The 21,209-nt window shown below is 41.6% G+C and overlaps 1 protein-coding gene, 1 long non-coding RNA gene and 1 pseudogene across 3 annotated transcripts; 2 read left to right on the top strand and 1 right to left on the bottom strand.

Annotated features, from left to right (window-relative positions):
* Window positions 1-15,403: 15,403 nt before the first annotated feature.
* Window positions 15,404-16,527, top strand: LOC108953078 (uncharacterized; annotated as a pseudogene).
* Window positions 16,528-16,897: 370 nt separating this feature from the next.
* On the bottom strand, window positions 16,898-17,481 carry LOC135676107 (uncharacterized). Its single transcript, XR_010514140.1, has 2 exons — window positions 17,366-17,481; window positions 16,898-17,261 (listed from the first exon to the last, which is right to left on the bottom strand). It is a non-coding gene; the product is annotated as an uncharacterized LOC135676107 (long non-coding RNA).
* A 578-nt stretch (window positions 17,482-18,059) lies between these two features.
* Window positions 18,060-21,067, top strand: LOC135676106 (uncharacterized RING finger protein C548.05c-like). Of its 2 annotated transcripts, none has more exons than XM_065186939.1 (5): window positions 18,060-18,220; window positions 18,738-18,939; window positions 19,066-19,147; window positions 19,791-19,879; window positions 20,501-21,067. In XM_065186939.1, the coding sequence occupies exons 2-5, from the start codon at window positions 18,751-18,753 to the stop codon at window positions 20,720-20,722; spliced, it is 582 nt and encodes a 193-aa protein (XP_065043011.1). In that variant the 5' UTR covers window positions 18,060-18,220; window positions 18,738-18,750; the 3' UTR covers window positions 20,723-21,067. The 2 variants fall into 2 exon arrangements, with proteins under 2 accessions (XP_065043011.1, XP_065043010.1); XM_065186938.1 differs by having other exon boundaries at window positions 20,492-21,067.
* Window positions 21,068-21,209: the final 142 nt, after the last annotated feature.

The raw sequence follows: 21,209 nt of genomic DNA, 5'->3' as shown, positions 1-21,209 counted from the left end.
ATTATTGAGGATGTGTCCTCCCACAAATGAATCATCATAGTTGGTATGTTGGCAATTCATTTGCCAAGCACTCAAGTTGGTATGTTGACATTGCTAGCCACGTGTGTATCTCATATCCTATGGTTCTCGATAGGTCCGAAATGTGCCACTCTCAAAGGTGTCATAGTCCATCATCCTCAATGCATTCTCAGCAATATCCCATCACTCACTCCAATGGTGATTGATGTCCTATTGGTCATAATCCAAATTAAATAGGAAGCAAACAAATGTTTACGAATATACATTAGAAATACATGGAATAAATGGATCGTCCAATTAATTGATGTATAGGAGTTGGTTGAGCCCAACCATGACGAGGAGAGCTCGTGTCGGTTATATGGAAGTCGTTGAGACGTGTCTTCTTGCTTTATCCGAACCGAACCATGACGAGATCAAGTCGGTTCTGACTCGACTCTGTAAGGGAGCCATGTCGTCCGCTTCGCTCCCGAGAAGAGATGTCGACGGCTCCCGCTCGCCGTTCCGCGAATCCAGCGAACTGAGGAGGAGCCATGGACGAACGCGGAGCCGATCGAGATCGAGCGCGGAGGTAGGGTGATGCGCTTGATCCTGTACTTCGCCTCCTCTCTCTTGCCTTGCTTGCGGTACTTGAAATGGGTTCTTGATTCGTGGGCCTGCTCGTTACGAGTTCCGGAAGAGATCTCTTGATCCCACGGACAAACGCTGGGATGGAGCTGATAAGTAGATGAGATTTCCCTAACTGTTGAGGAAATCTCTCTACTCTGTTGAGGGAAATCCTCTAACCCGTTGAGGAAACTTCTCCTTCTAACCTGTATATAAAGACGGAGGATATGTCAATAACATTCAACTTCTTCTTCTACAACTCATTTATCTCTTTATTTTAACATGGTATCAGAGCAGCTCCTCTTGGCGACAGCAGCATCGCCATGTGTTAGCCAAGCGGCCACAGTAGCACGCTGCCTCAAGCGGAGTCATTGAAGAAACACGCTGCCTCAAGCGGAGTCATTGAAGAAGCACCAAGACACGGATTCAGAGCCAGTGCTAACCGGTCTTGCCTTTCTTCGCCGGCCTTGCTCCCTCTCCTATTTGCTGCACCTTCCTCTTCCTTCTTCTTCGCCGGAAGGACAACGTGGTCCTTCAGCCCCACGTTGAGCAGCACCAGAGAAGACATCAGCCGCCTCCTGCACTTCTCCGGCCAGTAGCAGTCGCAACTGCTGCATCTTCCTCTATCGCAGCAGCCGCCTCCTGCACTTCTCCGGCCAGTAGCTGTCGCAACTGCTGCATCTTCCTCTACCACAGCAGCTTTCGTTGCCGTTTCCCTCTACACAACGGCGCCTCCTCAACGGCGGTGTCTTCCTCCTCCATAGCGACAACGGCGAACGACGGTGTCTTTCTCGCGTCTTCCTCCTTCGCTGTCGCAGCCACTTCCCGGCCAGCAGCAGCCGCAACCGCTGCATCTTCCTTCCTCTATCGCAGCAGCTTTCATTGCCGCTTTTCTCTATACACCTAATTGCTACAGATTTCTCTCACTGCAGTTTCCTTGAGTACTGCTGCAGATTTTTGCGGTCATTTTCCGGCGAACTGCAGCCTCTACAATCTGCTGCAGCAAGCAGCAATCCACAGCAAGCAATCTATAGCAGCAGCCCCCTCCCTCATTCTCCACCTTGTGTGACCTGAGTATCACACAAGGTTCGCTGCCTTCTTCTACAAAAAAAAAAAAAAAAAAAAAAAAAAAGAAGGAAAATGTCTTCGTTCACTTCTTCTGATGTTTCAGTTCCTGTAGGGACTCCCACTTCTTGTTCTTCTACAGGGCTTATCTCTATCAATGCCGCCACGCTAATCCCCTTTAAGTTATCAAAGGGTGGCAACTATGCGTCCTGGCGAGCTCAATTCTCTAATCTTTTATTTGGATATGATTTGTTAGGTTACGTTGATGGTTCTTTCAGTTGTCCTCCGGCCATGCTCAACATCCCCGGTGATCCTAATCCAGTACCCAATCCAGCTCACAAACTATGGCTACGTCAAGATCGTCTCATTCTCCAAGCCATTCAAGCTTCAGTTGCTGGATCCGTTGCTCCCTTGATATCTTCATGTGTGACAGCTGCCGATGCATGGTCTAAACTGCAAACCACCCTGGCAAATCATTCGCGTACTCGCAAGCTCAGTCTTCTATCCAAGCTTATGGAGACAAAACAAGAGGGAAGTACTATCTCTGATTATTTACAACTTATCAAGGTTATCATCGATGACTTGGCCTTGATAGGTCATTCCCTATGTGATGAAGAGGTTGTCATTCATACCCTCAATGGTCTCGACACCGACTACAAAGAATTGGCTGCTGCAATTCGGGCACGCGACTCGCCAATCTCTTTTGAAGATCTCTATGATAAGTTGACTGACTACGAGATGTCTTTGAAGCGTGCGGACAAACTGCCTGGATCAACTGTCACAGCTCAAGTCAGTCACAAGTCTAAACGGAAGAACGCTCGGTACTCACCGAACATCACCCAAGGTTTGGCTACTACGCCTCTTGATTCTGTGAGTTCCATGCAACACCCCTCCTATCCTCCTAGTCATCCCTTCTCGCAAAGTGGCGACTCCAGCCATCATCCGTCTTGGCGTCCTGCCCTACCGAGCCATCAGAGACGGGTCATTTGCCAACTGTGTGACAAAGTCGGCCATTCCGCTAAAGTTTGCCGGTCTCGTCTCCGCCTCCCTACTCCGTCACACTGGCCACAGGCAAATCTCCTAACTACTCCGACACCTAGCCAGTCCAATTGGATTGTCGACTCTGGTGCCTCTCATCACATCACCGCTGATCTTCAGAATTTGTCTCTTCACAATCCCTATGGCGGCAATGAAGATATCATCATCGGTGATGGTAAAGGACTTTCTATAACTCATACTGGTTCCACAACGCTTAATTCTGACTCTAATACATTTACTCTCGATGATGTTTTATGCGCCCCTCATATTACACGCAACCTCATTTCTGTTTCTCAATTTTGCAAACATAACAATACTTCCATTGAATTCTTTCCTGATTCATTTCTTGTTAAGGATTTGAGCACGGGGGCATCATTGGTCCAAGGCCCGAATAAAGACAACATTTATGAATGGCCGTCAGCCTCTCGAATGACCCAGCCCACTGTTCATTCTTCTGTTGCGGCTCCAGTTGATGTGTGGCATCGTCGGCTTGGCCATCCCTCACCCTTTATTCAGCAGAAATTATTATCTTGTCACTCTCTTCCTTTTTTTAAGTCCCCTAATTCTATGATGCATTGTGATGCTTGTCTTAGTAATAAGAGTCATCGGCAGCCTTTTGGTTCATCTTCAATTTCCTCCTCTAAACCTTTTGAAATTATATATACTGATGTTTGGGGTCCTGCTCCAATCTTATCTTTTGATAAGTTTCGATTTTATGTTATTTTTGTAGATCACTTCTCCAAGTACACATGGATATATCCTCTTTCTCATAAATCTGATGTTTCTCGCGTTTTTTCCACTTTCCAGAAGTTGGTCGAAAACTATTTTCAGTCTACCATTAAAACAGTCTACTCTGATGGTGGCGGTGAATATCAAGCCCTGGCGTCTCATCTCTCAGCTTGTGGCATTCAACACCTCTAGTCTCCTCCACATACTCCTCAACTAGTTGGTTCTGCCGAACGCAAACATCGGCATATAGTAGAAACTGGACTCACACTTTTACATCAGGCTTCCATGCCTTCAACTTTCTGGACAGCAGCCTTTCAAACTGCTGTCTACCTAATTAATCGGATGCCTACACCAGTTCTACAACACCAGTCCCCCTTTGACACACTGTTCCACAAACCCCCTAACCTTCGTAAACTCCGCGTGTTCGGTTGTTTATGTTATCCTTGGTTACGTCCCTATGCCTCTCATAAGTTAACATCCCGATCTTCTCCTTGCGTCTTTATTGGTTACTCACTTGACCATAATGCTTTCCGCTGCTATAATCTCCACACTCACAAAATCTTTGTCTCACGTCACGTTATCTTTGTTGAGTCTAACTTTCCTTTCCAAACCCTTCCATATCCTGCCATACGGACCACTTCACTATCTCACTGGAGTATACCTTCGGATCAATCGGACGAGCCTCCCATGTCTTCGTCTACTTCCTCCCCTCCTGATCCGCACTATATCACTCCAGTTCAACACTTGCCCGTTTCCTCTGTTCCTACTCCACTCCACTCTTCTCCAATTGATGGGGCAATATGTTCCGAAACACAACCATCCTCTTTACCTCCTTCTCGCCCAAGTGCCCCTGACGTGTCTCCACTTGACCCGGCTTGTGCCACTGATCCTCACTCAACATTACCTCCTAATCCTGTCATCTCCAATCATCCTATGACCACTCGCTCTAAGCATGGTATTTTTAAACCTCGTCAAGTACTTAACCTACAAGCTGTCATGAATTCCTCATCCCCCAACATTGAACCCACCACCTTCACTCAAGCCCAAAAATCTCTGCATTGGCGTATTGCCATGAGCGAGGAATATAATGCCCTCCTCCATAATTCAACATGGGATCTAATTCCTTTTCATCCTTCACAAAACATCATCGGGTGTAAGTGGGTCTTTAGAATTAAGCGGAACCCAGATGGCTCAGTTGCTCGATATAAGGCACGCCTGGTCGCCAAAGGGTTCCATCAACGACCTGGAGTTGATTTCACTGAGACGTTTAGTCCTGTTGTTAAACCCACTACAATCCGGCTTATCTTGAGTCTGGCTACCACTAAAGGCTGGCAATTACGACAATTGGATGTTAATAATGCCTTTCTACAGGGATCTCTATCTGAAGATGTTTTTATGCAACAACCCCCCGGTTTTACTCATCCTCAGTATCCACAGCATGTTTGCAAACTTCGAAAAGCCATTTATGGACTTCGTCAGGCTCCGAGAGCTTGGTACACTCAACTTAGCTCATTTTTGACTTCTGTCGGCTTTCTTAACTCCAAATCTGACACTTCGTTGTTTCTGCGACATCATCATGGAAACACAGTGTATATTCTGGTATATGTGGATGATATTATTGTCACAGGCAACAATCCCGCCAGCATCCAAGCGTTCGTCAAACAGCTGGCAGCTCGATTCTCGCTTAAGGATCTCGGACCCTTGAGCTACTTTTTGGGCGTCGAAGCTACCTTCACATCTTCCGGTCTCCTTTTATCACAACGCAAGTACATTCAAGATTTGTTATTAAAGACAAACATGCAGGATGCAAATGCAGTTACAACCCCCATCTCTACTAGCGGTTCTCTCAAATTATCAGATGGAAGTCCTGCTACGGAACCCACTCAATACCGCCAAGTTGTTGGCTCTTTACAATACTTAGCTCTCACGCGTCCAGACATCTCATTTGCTGTGAACAAATTATCACAGTTTATGCAGCAACCATCTACTCTACACTGGTCTGCGGTTAAGAGACTTCTACGATATCTTAAAGGGACTCTAAATCATGGACTCTTTTTTCGTAAACACTCTCCACTTCGTCTTCATGCATTTGCCGATGCTGATTGGGCGGGCAACCTTGATGATAGAACATCCACATCGGGGTATATTATCTTCCTTGGTGCTCATCCAATCAGTTGGAGTTCTAAGAAGCAAAAGACAGTCGCCCGGTCTACAACTGAAGCTGAATACCGTGCCATTGCCGCTACCACTGCAGAACTCAATTGGATCACGAATCTTCTCCAGGAACTCAACATCGATTCCACTCCTACAATATATTGTGATAATATTGGAGCTACCTATCTATGCGCTAATCCGGTATTCCACTCCCGCATGAAACATATTGCTATTGACTTCCACTTTGTACGTGATCAAGTTGTCCGCCGTCAACTCCGTGTTTCTCATGTTCATACAGCTGATCAATTGGCCGACTCACTTACGAAGCCTATAGCTCGTAAGCTGTTTGCATTACATCAGTCCAAGATTGGCCTCCTTGATAGGAGCACCATCTTGCGGGGGCATGATAAGTAGATGAGATTTCCCTAACTGTTGAGGAAATCTCTCTACTCTGTTGAGGGAAATCCTCTAACCCGTTGAGGAAACTTCTCCTTCTAACCTGTATATAAAGACGGAGGATATGTCAATAACATTCAACTTCTTCTTCTACAACTCATTTATCTCTTTATTTTAACAGGAGCAGCAGGAAATCGAGCGCGGAGATAGGTAATGCGCTTGATCCCTATTTTTCGCCTCCTAGCTTACGGTTCTTGAAATGGGGCCTTGATTTGTGCGTCTGCTCGTTTCGATTACTCGATGCGCTTGATTCTGCTGTTCGCCGCTTCGAGTTCTTGGGGGCGGATTTCTTTATCCCACGGACAAACGCGGTGATGGCGCAGAAAGTGATGGAGCGCGGAGATTGGTAATGCGCTTGATCCCATATTACGCCTCCTCTCTCTTGCCTTGCCTCCGGTTCTTGTAACGGTTTCTTGATTCCTTCTCTCCTATGGATATACTCGTTCTTGATTCCGTCTCTCCTATGGGTCTACTCGATCCGACTACTTGTTGCCGTGAAACCGAAAGAAGAGTCCTAGAGGAAAGAGGAGAGGTGTGATTCGCTTGATCCGTTTCATCGCCTCCTGAGTTGCTTCGAGTTTTTGGAGGGGTTTCTCGATTTCTTCACTCCTCTAGTTTCAATTACTTGTTGCTACTCTAAAACCACAGGAGTTAGGTGTCCGTAAGAAATATGGAAAATGATCGGCAGACGGTGCTCGAATATGGAGTTCTGTGAATTGATTTCTTGAACGCTTGTCTCCTGCGGGTTCGCTTCCTTCAAGGACTCGTTCGTCTTGGATTCTGATTCAATCATACGCTTCGGTGGTTTGCTAATCCTCTTTCTTGAGGATCGGTTGCGTTTGCTTGAGTTCTTCCGTAAGTCGATCTCGAGCTGTGGTTATTTTGGGATGCTATGTGAACAGCTTGCTCTCGTGTTGCGAGTGGCGGTTTTCCAGTAGATGTAATTGTTTGCTTCCTTGATTTCTGTTTTTGCCCGTGATCTATGTCCCTTCGCCATTGTGTTTTTGATCCTTCGTAGGGTTATATCTGTTTATTTCGATTTTGATTTCTTCCTCTTCCTTCATCTTGATTTCTTCAATTTCTTTTCTTGCGTTTCTTCAATTTAGTCTCTTGAGATAAGGTGAGATTCACTGCATTTCTGCAAATTGAGGGATGTAGGAGAAGTAACTATCTCGTGGATGAGCTTAGTTCGGTAAGCATGACATTGATTAGAAGTCCTGTTGGATCGTCTCTTATAATTCATAGACTTGCCATGCAACACATTCCTTTGCACTCTACCTTCTATAGTTACCTTTTCAACTGTAACCTCTTCATATAAAATAGATCTATATTATATATAGTAGATGGCATCTTTAATTTGTCTAGATAATTAGTTGCATTTGTTAAATGACATTGCAACATTTGAGAACAAAGTTTCTGTCTGTTGTTTTCACTCATATCGTTAGATTTTTTTCTAGGGCTCTAATACATGTTCATGGCCTCTCATTATTCTAAGAAGCTATATTTGAACATCAATTATATTGTTTCTGCTCATACCATGTATGTTCTGCCTCAATCTTGTTTGACCTATTTAAAAAGCTGACGTTTCCTGTAGAGTGAATCTTCAAATTCGACATCCTGTTCCTGAGAATTATTAGTTCATTGATACCCTGTGCTCAACTGTTGTTGCAGAGGTTCCTTCAGCTACTAAAGGAACACACGGATCAAGAAATAAATCCAAAAAGGTTGGTGCTCCTTACCGATATTAATTATTGCTTTGTTGTATTGAATTAAAAGATCATATCCGCATCATTTTCTCTCTGCATTAAAGATTATAATATTTCTATAGACGAACCTCTGATAACTGCACACATTTGTTACTATGTGATTTCAACTGAGTAGTTTCTAATGAGAAACCAGACACAATTAATTTCAAATGAAAAAAAAAACACAAAGTCGTGTTATTCCACGTGGTTCCTTAAGCCTTAGCTTTTGTGTTCTCATTAGTCTTTTACTTGCTAGTTCTGTGACCTTGAAGGCATGGAATGTGGTTTCACCTGGATTAGCACAAAACAAATGATATGTACCGATCTAGTTGTGAACCAGTACATAGATCATTCTTATTTCCTGTGGTCTAGTTCACTAATAATAGAAAAAAATATTTCCACTAGCTTAGGTCTTGCAGTTGCAAGCCCTCTTCCTCGTATATTCTGATGTTATTGTTCGTCACCCATTGTCAATTTCGAGTATGCTTCCTCCTCTTCTCCTCCTCCTTTTCCTCCACTATTTCCTCTTTTTCCTTTCATCCTCTTCCTCCTTCTTTCTCTTACTCCTTCCTCCACTGCCTCCTCTTCTTTCTTCCTCTTCCTCCTCCCTTTCTCTTATCCTCCACTGCCTCCTCTTTCTCCCTACATTTTCCTAACTTCTTTCTCCTCCCCTTTCTCCATATGTTCCTCCCTCTTCTTATATTTCCTTCTCGAGTCTTCAGTATGTATTGGTGTATCATATGTCGATACACCTGTACCAATCAGTATGTACTGTTGTATCATATCTCGATACACCTGTACCAATCAACATGTACTGGTCTAACTAGAGACGAATAATATGAGATGATAAACTTGGTTCAAGGTATATCGTTTCTTATGAATTGGTTCATAAGGCACTTGCCCTAAACCAAGAAGGTCTGGGACAGGATTATAAGGAGGTAAATTATGAGTACTTCAATCCCTAGTCCAGCAATTGCATCCGTTTCTTCTCTAACCTGAAAAATTACAAACGTGAACGGAAGAACAGGAAGAAAGAAACAAAATGCAATATTTGTAAGCTCATTGATTGTATTCTCTGGTTAACACTTGGTAAATTTTTGAATGACATTGCAACAACTGAGGAACCATTTGCTCTTTCTGCTGTTTTTACTGATATCATAATATCTTTTCTGGGGCTCTTATACGTTGTCCATGGCCTCCCACACTTCCAAGAAAGCTATATATGAACATCAATGTTATTCGATTTTGGAATCCTCGCATCATGCTCGATGTACCATAATTTTACGTCAATATTCTTGTATCTCCAATTTTAACATCCTGTTCCTGAGAATCACAAGTTTATTGGTCCCTTCAGCTAGTAAAACAACATACGGTTCAAGAAATAAAACTGAAAAGGTTAGTGTTGGACAAAAAAGAAGCAGTAAGGCATTGAGACATATTGACTTTAATTGCTCTATGGAGTGTCAAACATATTAGATTTGTAAGTATGGAGGGACGAGTCAACTTGAATTGAATTACCTAAGCATATGCCTTAAAGTGCTTACGTAGTATCGAACATCTTCTATGTTAAATATAGTATCAAATGTAAGTGGTCATGTAAGTGTATCGAACAAAAGGAGAGCTTTATAAAAGATGCATGATAGCGTTCGATTCACATGCACAAGAGCATCCGATGCAAGATTTAAACTCGCGAGTATGGACTTGTTGGAAACAAAGGTATCGTGGACATAAGATTTTCAAATAAGATATGACGCACTATCGCTTAACATTTTGGATGACTTGTTTACATTTTTTTTCCGCTCTCTATTCCTCCCTTCTTCCTCCATCCCCCGCCTTTGTCTTTCCTCCGTCCTCCCGTCTCTCTCTCTCTCTGTCTCTGTCTGTCTCTCTCTCTCTCTCTCTCTCTCTTCCCATACAAGCACATCCCACCACTTTTTCCCTCCCCTCTCTCCACTCATCGCTTCTTTCTTTTTCAAAGAAATTATCCTAAGACTTTCTTTCTACAAAGCCGAGACGCGAAATTTTGATCCCCCTCTCCACATGATTGAATTTGCAAGTGTTCATGATGTAAGCTAATTTCTGGAACATTGTGCTGAGCAGCTCTACGCAAGCAATCCAACACGTTAACAATCATGTGAGGTAACTCTGCTTTGGCTACAGTTCGTAATAACCATTGTAGTGATGTTCACCTGGCTTGCATAACTGCTCGCAATAGCAACACTCCGAACGATATTGGCAGCCGCCCGGGAAAGGAACCAGAGTGAGAATACAACCCTCGAGAGTAATGTCTCTCAGAGTAAGAATTGCATAAAAACAATTCGTGAAATGCGGGTTATGTTTCTCACATGAGATTGAAGACCAGCGAGTTATGTTTCTCACATGTGATGGAAACTCCAATTGGCTGACATCCATAATTCACACATACACGAATTCTACACTTCAAAAAAAAAAAAAACGCAACAGAGCTCCTCAAAAAGGTCCGAGACAAACACAAAAGATCTTTCCATCTAAACGAAAACAAAACTCCCACTCCCAACCCAAAAAACAAAAGAACCTATATTTCAGAAATATAGCTATAGAGAAATCTATGAACAGAGCAACTCCATGTGTATGGGACAAGAAAACACAGTTCTATCAGTAGAAGGCAGTGAGTGAAGAAGTAACTTTAAAAGTACACTAGAAATCACCTCCAAACAAGAACAATAAAAGATCCTGGTTGAAGAGACACATTAGTTTCAACGGGAAGCTTCAACCAATAGCTTCAAGATATAGCAAATAAGTGGGAATCAAAGAATTGAAAGATCTGCAGAAGAAAATTAGACAACCATAGAATCGCGGAACAGTTCCAAATGTCACTAGCAAGAAGGTGGTTCACAAAGAAGTAGAACAGACGTGATTAGATATTTAGGCAGGTGGTAAGCATAAACAAGAAATCATTGGAAAAAGTTACCTCGTGATACTTTTTTTATAGAAGTTCCTAGTTATGGCCATCTGGAAAAAAACGAATTTACTGCCAAAACCCTAGATTCTGATGGTGTCAAAAATCCAGCTCCTTACAACACCGAGGACACATCCGAATGAAAGATGGCAAAGCATCAAAAAGTTTAGCGGACAAAAGATTGTCCTCCCAGCTCCATGATCCAGCACAACACCACCATCCTAAAAACCTAATTCCAAGAAATCAAAAGAAAACAAACTTTGTTCAAGAAATCAGAGAAAAGATAATTAAAAAAAATAAAGGTCTTCCATCGAGAAGTCAAAGAACCCCTCCACGATCCTGAAATCTTGAAGTGATCACTTCCAGAATTCCGACAAGGCTTCGGGGCGACACAGTTCTACCACAAGAGAACGCAAACCTCATCCAAGAAATCGAAACAAAAGACAGAATCATCCAAAAAACAAAACAAAAGATCAGAAATTAGGGAATTCGAGCGTCAAGCCAAAGAAACCGACAAACTTAGGACCAATAAAGTTTAATTGCAACAGAAACAAACTAATGTCCGAGAAATGAGACAAAAAAGATCGGGGAAATAAGAACTTCCAACCTAAAGACAAAGGAACCTCCAAGATCCAGAAATCACAGAGTGACCGCTTCCAGGTAGAGATCTGCCGCCCGAGTAACACAATGGATTACGAGGAGAAATGATTAATGAGGCCAAGCTTAGCCAAGAAGGCCGAGACTTGACAGAATGCACGCAACTGAACACCGGAAGAAACGCTGCAACGATGCAAAAGGAAATCATCAAAAGCTTCTTGCCAACGAGCTCTTCTCATGATCCAGCGCCCCCAACCAATGCAACAAGCGAGTACGATCTCCATGACTTCTCTCTCCTTTTCTTGGGGTCGGCGGGAATGAAAGAAACCCACCCTTGCGTACTTAAATGGGCAGGAAGCCGAGCTCATTATATATGTATGTATATATATATATATATGTATGTATGTATACATATATGTATATGTATGCATACTATATACATATATATACATATACATATATATACATATACATATATATATATATAATATTTATTGTGATGGATAATAGCTCATTAGCTAATCAAAGCCAATTTTCACGCATGTTATAAGAATTAGAGGGATTGGGATCACCACAAATCGTATAAAATTAGAATGTGAATGAGAGCAAGAAAGCCTAATAGCCTAGGGATCACAAGAAAAAGATGTGTATTTGGGCTGGGCCAAATATCGCTAGTCCTACAAGTCGTGGCCCAAAGAGCCCAAATTCCAAATCGAAACTAACTTTTAAACCATCCACATCAATTCCGTGAAATGTCTATTGCATATTATTGTTAGATAATTGAGGCATAATTATAACAATGACCATGACATACATTTATTGGAGTTCATGTATAACCTTAGGACATCAAGTCAAACCAAAAGAAAAATCCTCGAAAGGTGTTCTTTTAAATTGAGATAGAAATTTGTTGGAACATCAAAATCAAAGTCATGAAATCTTAAAAAAGATTAAAAGAGAAAAAATAAAAGCTCAAGTTCTCAAGTTCCCTTACCCGACCACTTGCAAACCCTAAAGAGGAGTCACATGATCCGACCTACCTCTTGAAGCTCTTAATGGCTACCCAAACTTCTAATAGAAACGAGAAAGAAGGCATGTATATATTGACGACGATCAAAGATCGCTTGTCCAATAGGAGGCAGAGCACAAATAACGGCATCTCGCAAAGCAACCGGGGTCCCACATTATCCTGCTAACGTCACGCTCAGTCTAGTGAGACAGAAGGTGTTTCTTTGTCTCGCAGCTGACACCCGTCCACCATCGCGGGATTACTCGCCCCATTTTACCCCTCACCTACCCTTTGTTGCATCCTCAAACCCCCGACCACCTCCTCCTCCTCCATCTGCATCGCTCCACTAAAATCCCTCCTAAAAGAACCTCCTTTTTGCCCTCCTCATCCACCTCCCAACCCCGGCCTCGATCTCAAAACTCTACAACCCATCTTTCGCCACCTTCTCCTCTGCGGGCTTCCGAGCCGAGGCTCCCAGTCGTCTCCCACCGGGGAGGTAGTACGGTACGGAGCCCAACCGCTCCCCTTAGCCTCTCAATTCGATGAGAATGCGCCAAGAGGAACTCGCTTATGTATGCTTCACCAAGAAATCTCTTTTCTTATATTATTGCTTATTTGTTTTCTTTTCGATCGTCTCAAATATGCCATAATCTCAAGAATCCTACCCCCGTCTTAGACCTTGTTTCTTCTGTTCTCTGCAACGGAGGTTTTAAATGAGTTGTGTCAAGTCGATATCTTTAATTGAAGTCTACGGTTTGTCCAAGAACATGTTTAATTGAACTCTGGTTTGGGGAAGATCAGGAAGAGCTTGTTACTGGGATCATAACATGGGGTGGGCCTATGCATCACCATTGATTGTAGCTAAAGTGTACAACTCCATCTCATGTCCATGCATTGTCACTGCAAGGTCTACCAGATTTTTTAGGCAATTCACCATTCATCATGTAGAAGATGAATTACTAAACGGTAATCTGGTGAGGCCATACACTTCAAAAAGATGATAAGCTTTGTAGTAATGACGAATGATGACAGTTGAACTTTGACTTTGTTGTCAAGCTGCACTGCAATATTTATACATGGTTTATATCAAGGTATGCAATACCGTACCGTACTGATGTTTCGACGTTGGCTCGATATGGTATGGTACCGTGTACCGCTCGGTACACCAGGGCGTACCGAGTGGTTTTAAATATTTCTTCCTCTACGGTAGCACTGTAGCACTGCTACAGTACAGCACTATAGTACTATAGCAGACGGTCCGGTAGCGGACGGTCTGCATACCGGTATGCCGTCGGACCGGTACATATCGCCCGTACCGGGCAGTACTATTCGAAATTGCATACCATGGTTTGTATAACCTAGTTCTTAGTTGTATTTTAATTTAGCTGATACTCTTCATCTTTTTTTTTTCTGTGTCGTGTTATTAAGATGCTTCCTTATGTAGAAATTCATCTGAATTTTAATTATTTCTAGATCGAAGTGCTCAGCTCAAGATGGAAATGGTGCCACATCCAAGAGGACAACCCCTCCACGATCTTTATGAACAGCAAGACAGTCTCCATAGTATGATAATCTTTGTCACCCGGTATCAGATTTACTACCGTTGATTGCTAGCGGTGTCAGGGGTGTAAACAGCAATCCAACAGTAAACTTCCTCTTAACATGATCATCTGTCTGCAATCTGTATACATATTCATTAACTAAATGCAATTTTGGTCTATAGGCAGCTGGCAGTGGCAGGCAAGGACAACGAAAGTGCTTATTGGGAGCTTGTTATAAAGGACATTCAAGATGCTTGCAAACTTTTTTAGGCCATCTATGATCAAACAGATGGTGCTGATGGTTATGTATCTGTTGAAGTCTCTCCTAGACTTGCAAATGACACTAATGGCACCATTGAAGCTGCTAAATGGTTGCACAAAATGGTTGACCGCCCACAGCTACAGCTGAATGTGTTTCTTCCATTAAACAAGTTATTTCACTTGGCATACGTGTTAATGTGACAGTAAGTTGAAATGCTTTGTGTGTTTCTCTGATGGACTTAAACTCCTATGTTTCAGCCTTCTTGACATTCAGTTATGTTCTTTATTTACTAATGTTATAAAACACCATCCTTTTAATGGAGCTACTAATTCTGTGGCCTATCCATATGGACAATACTGTTTCTTATAATTGTTATAGGATTATTCCTATGTTTTATTAACTACAGTTTGTCTAGTTGTAATCTTTTAACTGTTTTGCTTTTGATGCACTTCTGGTTAACATTTCTATAATCTGCCCAAACTTGTTCATAGACAAGCTTCACTTCGATTGACCCAGATTTCATAACTGGTTATTTTTGTCCATTCATTACCTTTGAGGATCAGTCATGGTCTTATAGGCCCCACCAATAGTCTGGATGAATTTGTTGCTTCATCCAAATGTGTAAAAGATCATAGTCACACTTTATCTCAAGAAGCTAGTTCTCTCAGATTTGATACAATGTGCTGAACAAAATGCAACTGTGATCATTTAATTGTTCAGCAGAAACAGTTCTTGCTATAAGTACATAGTTTGGATTTATGATTTGACTTCATTGCCCATCATCTCAGATTAGTTCTTGGGCTGAAAATGTCTGACATTATCTACTGTTTTATTTCTACCTGAAAATGTCTAGTTATCTATTGTTTTATTTCTTCATGTAACCTACCAAATGTAAGAATCTTGGAGAGAGAGGAAAAAATTAATTACAACGTGATTGAGATAACAGCAAATGAGTTGTTCAGTCTGGACACCTACACAAGTTTAATCTCTGACTGCCGGAAATGGTCCTGAAATAACATTAACAGAAACTAATGACCTAGCTAACACCTTGAGAAAATTTAGACTCGATTGAATCTATTTTCTAATTTTCCGTCACATCTGGAGATCAGATGACTAAGCTGCCCTTAGTTGCATCATCTTGCAGTGCCAAACTTGATCTTTTAAATGATTATTTTCTTAAAATAACTATCAAGCATCGCATGTTTTTGACATATTCTGTATGCTTTTATAGCATGATATCTCCATTCATATTGTCCTTTCCTGTACTTATTCTTCTCACTGCCTAGATATGAAGCAGTCATTGATGCATATTTGGACGGTCTTGAGTCTTCTGGGCTGAATGACCTATCTAAGCTTGCAAGCGTGGCTTCCTTCTGTGTCAGTCGTGTTGACACTCTCATCGACAAAATGCTGGAAAAGATTGGGACACCTGAAGCTCTTGATCTCCGAGGAAAGGTATAAAATCCATTACTTGGGGCCTCTAAAACCAAAAGGTTATAAACATTCTCACCTTTTGTATGTTCAAATCCTGCAGGCAGCAATAGCTCAAGCAACCCTAGCTTACAAGCTGTACCAAAAGAAATTTTCTGGTCCTCGTTGGAAGGCTTTAGTAAAGAAGGGTGCCAAAAAACAGAGGTTATTGTGGGCCTCAACTAGTGTTAAGAATCCTGTGTATCCTGGCACCTCTATGTAGATCCACTAATTGGACCTGACACGGTGAGTTACACCAAGTTACCCTTCCTTAGAAACCCCACAAAAACCACCTACCCAAACACACACACACACACACACAAAGATTGATTTTGTATACTCTTCAATGGTGACAAGTCTGAACATATGTACTGAAGATTTCATCGATGATATTCATGTTGTGGTACCATGACAGATACTAATAGATTTACTAGATTCTACTAGGATGAATGCATTATTTTCTCACTGTAGGAAATTGCATCAAGCATGTACCTTCAGCAATAATGCATCTGGCATTCCTTCCGGTCTACAGGCTTTGCATGTAATAATAATGTACTTATCATCACATGTACTTTTATTTATGCTTTCAGGTTTTGACCATGCCTGATCAGGTTCTACAAGCCTTTTATAGATCACGGTGTCGTCTCAAGGACCATTGATTCGAATATCTCGAAAGCCGAAGGAGTTTACAGTGCACTAGAGAAGTTGGGGATCAACTGGAATGAGGTTGGGGCGCAGCTTAGTGTCGAGTCCTTCAAGAAGAGTTTCGATAGTTTGCTGGTTAATCTGAAAGAGAAGGGTGATTCTCTAAAAGTCATCAGTCCGTAGGACAGTTATGAACACGCACATCTTCGTCGGTCATGGATGGCGATCTAAATAAATCTGGTTTGGATGCTTATCTGTAATTCTTAGTTTGTTGGTCACTGAAGCGAACTCTTCCTCCTTTTTTGGCTTTTCTGGAGACTAATGTGTGAAATGGTGGTGGAGCTATTGGCGTAATTAGCTCGTCTTACAGTGGTGAGGAATGAATATAGTTTAAGATCTTTTGTATGAGAGAAAAACTGACTCTACCAGTCATCGTGAATGAGAGGAAAGATATAATGGTTGGCAAGCAAAGCTAGTCGGTGCCATGGTGAAGTAGCAAGATGATGGTTCTTAAAGAACATAATTGGCCGAAGGTTGAGGACTTCTCATCGATCTGAAACTTCCCTCTCCCAATTAGTTGCGAGCAACTAACCAAATGATCCCAAGATTCTTTTGAGACATTACGAAACCTCAACAAATGATCTTGGGAGAAATTTGCATTATCAGGGCAGATCAGATCGAACAGAGCAAACATAAGATTAAAGGAGAAGATGGAAGATAAGACAATTCATACCATCGATGGCTCTGCTATGGAACTCACCCGTGGCACGAATCTTCCCCTCGGCCCACGATCAAATCCAATTCAAACGAAAACTCCCTCTTCCTGCTGCTACGCAGCGACCTCCTACCCACACGTAGAAGCATTCTTTGCGCCCTTCAGAATCACGGATCAATCGACTCGTTTATGACGAATTGACAAGAAATTACATGCTACGAAGACGGCGTTCGCTTTCCTCGTCGGAGAGGTCGACACCAAAGGTTCCAACATAAGGATCTGAATCGAAAGCGAAGATCGAATCAGACGAAATCAAGAATCGGAGGATCGAATCCGCAAGAACAAGAGAGCGTTAGGGAATCGATCGGAGGAAAGGTTGGCACCTGAGAAGCGGATGAGGAGATCGAGGAGCATTTAGCATTAGGGTTTGGCATCCTCGAGGTCGCCATGGGCGCCAACGCGATCAATCGCGTTGGCCTGCTCTCCACATTAATCCCAATATAAAGGATATATATCTATACAAACATCAATTTGTGACATTGGCACCGTGCCTCAAATTGAAACACGTGTCTTCATCAGCAAATCTCATTGGTGGAGAAGAAAACCCATCTAATCAATCCCACGTATCTGATACAAGTGTACGGTTGGGAAATGCGGATAGGAATTAAATATTTCTAATAGGAAAAATCAAATCAAATAAGAGAAAAATAAAATTAGAAGAACTAATTAGTAAACTTAAACACTTAAAATAAAATAGATAGACCGATAAGATTGAAAGCGTTATGTCCATCGACAAATCGATATTTGAATTATTTAATTTAATATTTACATTCTTTTATATTTAAATTCTCGGAGCCTATTTAAATATACTTATAAATGATAAAAAAAACATCTAACAATTTATTATTTTCTATCAATCTTAGAATTCGGTGATTGCAAGAAGTAAATATGTTTTTTTGGGTGCATAAAATAAATTAATCTGTCGTTGAAAGCTTATAAATTTTTTTTTTTCTTGTCTTTTTTCTTCCGAATTTATAATTAAAATTGTGGGAGTTATTTATTGTGTTGTCTAATCCTGTGGATGCCTCATTTCGCATTGGAGGCTGGGGTTAGGGTTTCTCGTTCCGCTACTGCTCGTCTCCGCTTCCACAGTCTCAACCTGTTCGGCGAGCTGGGCGAGCTGAAAGAACGGTCGAACACCGACGATTTCTTTGCCGAATTCGTAGATTCGGGTGTCGGTAAGGACGATTCGGTAGAAAGGTTTCTTCTTTTCCCTCGGTCTTGCTCGATTCCGGGATTTAGGAACCCTTTCTAGGGTTAGAACCATCGGTTTTTGTTTCGGACCTTGGATGTGTTGAAAAGGTTCGTTCTTTAGCACCGTTTACATTTGATTTATCGTCATCTGTTCGTATTTTTTGTTTTACTTGTCTTTTTGGTTGATCCTCGTGCAAAATTATCCTTTTTCTCGCAATTATTCGCGAAAAGTGACTTCTTGAGCTGCAATTTTTTTGCTCCAAGTAGCCACAGATTGTTGTTGATATTGCAACGAGTTCTTGGAGTTGTAGATACTGTCTCTGTTGGTCTTCATGCGTGATGTTCTTTTGCTTCGAAAGAGTGTCTTAAATGCTTACCTTTTGCTTATGTGATCACAAATTAGTGATTTTTAAGATGAGAATTGTTCTCTTTGGAGTGAAACGAAGAACTTATAGTTGGTACTCTGTCAACCTGAAACTAATTTTGGGTATTCTGTGATAGATAAACGTCAGTTATGATGAATCGATCGAGATCAGTCAGAGAAACTGTTCAAGATCTTGAGTTGAGACTCGGTCCTTCTTATCTATCTAAAGTTGGAATGCCGCCTTCTGATTGTTTAAGGACTTACCGTGAGATAATATTGATCGATGATGACGGCGATTATGACAACAGGCTGATAAACCCTCCTGAACATCCAGAAGTGGTACTTGAGTAGAATGCTTACCTTGGGCTTCTTTATTTTGTTCTAGTTTGTTGATTTTTTTTCCTCCACAGTTTGAGGTATTTTGTGCTGTTTTTTGGGCTTCATGTGTATGTCTTTTTAATGCAGGCATTTAGTTCCTACCCATACTCAAGTTCATGGGAACATGTAATTAGAGAAGAGGACTTGGAACTTCGTCTCGGAGTTGGAGGTAAGTGAAGCATCCTTTTGCACAACTTACTGCTTTTAGTTTTAAGTCCTTAGTAGAAATCACTGCTCGAGTAGAAAAATGATGTATAAACTCTTTGTACTATTTCCTGGAACTACCTGTAATTTGTTGATTGTGAAACGTTTGGAGTAAAGATGCATTTCTATAAAAATCAAATACGAAGATCTCATTGATATTCCAACATTCACAACAATATGTCACTGAAGGCAAGTTGTCTCTACTTTGTCACTTATAGCTATCCGTTGCTTATATGCTGCATGCGATTAGATATGCATCATTGTTCAAAATAGCTTAGTGGTACTAGTTATGAGATAAACTTTGTTTCAAGTTTAGCTGCCTAAAGCTTTAACGACTCAGAGGAAAATGAAGATTTTAATGGTGAATTTGGTGAGAAAGGTTGATGCTGCTTGTTGCTTTTGAGGGTCATCTATGATTTTAGAATTTAGGAGACTAGAGAAAGTTACTGCATTGTTGCATATATAATTCCTTAAAGCGCATATGTAATTCTCGAGCACATAAAGTGTAGGCCACTACTTCATACCAGTGAGACGTCTGCTCTATATCTTCGAAGTTGACTTATATATTGGCACCTAATACATTCCTTATTCCTTTTGATTCTCTGCAGCCACTCATGTCCATCTTGGGAATTCGATTTGTGGGACTAATAGATTGGAATTTAAATTTAAAGACCCAAATGCTCTGAAATCTGGCAAGGTATATATGTATTCTTGAGATGCCTTTTTCGTTTTCTAATTATCCGATAGTTTTTACTTTGGTTGCCTTCTACAGTTTTAATTATTGGGATGCTTTTCTCCTTTTGGTTGAAGCTTAAAGGAGAATTGAGCAAAGCTTAGTGCCCTTGTTCTTAAATTTATGATGGTCTCCACTCTCTTCGGTGGCTTCATGGACCTTACTTTTGGTAGATATGGGGTTTTAATTCCTCCATTGGCATGAGGGTGTTTCGTAGGCCAGTTTGGTCTCCATCAGATAACGAATTATAGGATCTAAATGCAGATTCAACCATAATAACCATCAGGTTCTGGTAGAACATTGCTCCAAACATGTTTTTGGGTACTGAGTGTGACTGAGGATTCATACCTGACCCAGAAATCTAATTGATCTAGTTTTAAGGATCCATACCTATGTTGGCGGGGCTAAATCTGGGTTGGATGATCATGTCATCTGGGTTGTTGGCACCCCTAGTTTCATGTGCTAATTTGATTGTTGGCCTTTGTTTCATGTCTTTCTTAATCACCATGGTTATTGATTCATTTTAATGAAATATATCTTTAAATTATTTAGTTTTGCTGTCCTGATGTGATCTAGATACGACAGGCATCTTCCAGCCAATACCTCTGTGACTTTAATGAGGTCAAATTGAAATGTGCAATCTGCATGGACACAATGAAGGAGGAGACATCCACGACCTGTGGACACGTGTTTTGCGGCGGTTGCATCACCAACGCGATCCGCGTGCAGCGGAGATGCCCAACTTGCCGGGAGAAACTCTCTCTGAGCAATGTTCACCGCATATACCTCCCAGGAGCAAGTTCCTGACCACTACTGACTGCACTGACATCTCGACCGAGTTTATAGCCTGGTTCCGGATGATCACCTTACGAAGGGTAGCCGATGGGTTTCGATGAACTTTCGGGTGTTTTGTAGAAGTTTTTTGTGCATTAGGTATTGTAGCAGCAGCCGTGAGTTGTAATTCTATATGTCCTGTGAATGAGAAACTGATCCCAGGTTGTATGTGTGTTTGAACTCAAAACTGGAATCAGGAAGATCTGGTCACCGATTAATCCTGCCACCACGAGACTACAAGTTTATTATTGTTAAGACTGTTGAACATTGTATTGAGTTCTTTTTGCCAACTTGATGGAATTGTTACAGTCTTTTCAACTTGCCTGATGTGGAAGGTTAGCATGGCTAAGACTAACTGGACTGACATGAGTTTGATACCGGTGATGTTCAACAAGCGATTAATTCACTGAACAGGAACAAGAAAAATACAATAATTCTTGATGGAGGTTAAACCTGCTCA

The sequence above is a fragment of the Musa acuminata genome, chromosome BXJ1-6 (assembly GCF_036884655.1).
Source record: "Musa acuminata AAA Group cultivar baxijiao chromosome BXJ1-6, Cavendish_Baxijiao_AAA, whole genome shotgun sequence".
Taxonomy (NCBI): domain Eukaryota; kingdom Viridiplantae; phylum Streptophyta; class Magnoliopsida; order Zingiberales; family Musaceae; genus Musa; species Musa acuminata.
The sequence above is the reverse complement of the archived record's forward strand: the minus strand, read 5'-3'. Positions and strand labels throughout refer to the sequence as shown.

What these genes read in the sequence shown, in the direction of transcription:
- LOC135676106 (XM_065186938.1), top strand. Translation starts at nt 18,751, where the DNA reads ATGATGAATCGATCGAGATCAGTCAGAGAAACTGTTCAAGATCTTGAG. An exon ending in CTCCTGAACATCCAGAAGTG is followed by an intron (nt 18,940 to 19,065) that starts GTACTTGAGTAG and finishes TTTTTAATGCAG; the next exon opens with GCATTTAGTTCCTACCCATA. An exon ending in ATGCTCTGAAATCTGGCAAG is followed by an intron (nt 19,880 to 20,491) that starts GTATATATGTAT and finishes GATGTGATCTAG; the next exon opens with ATACGACAGGCATCTTCCAG.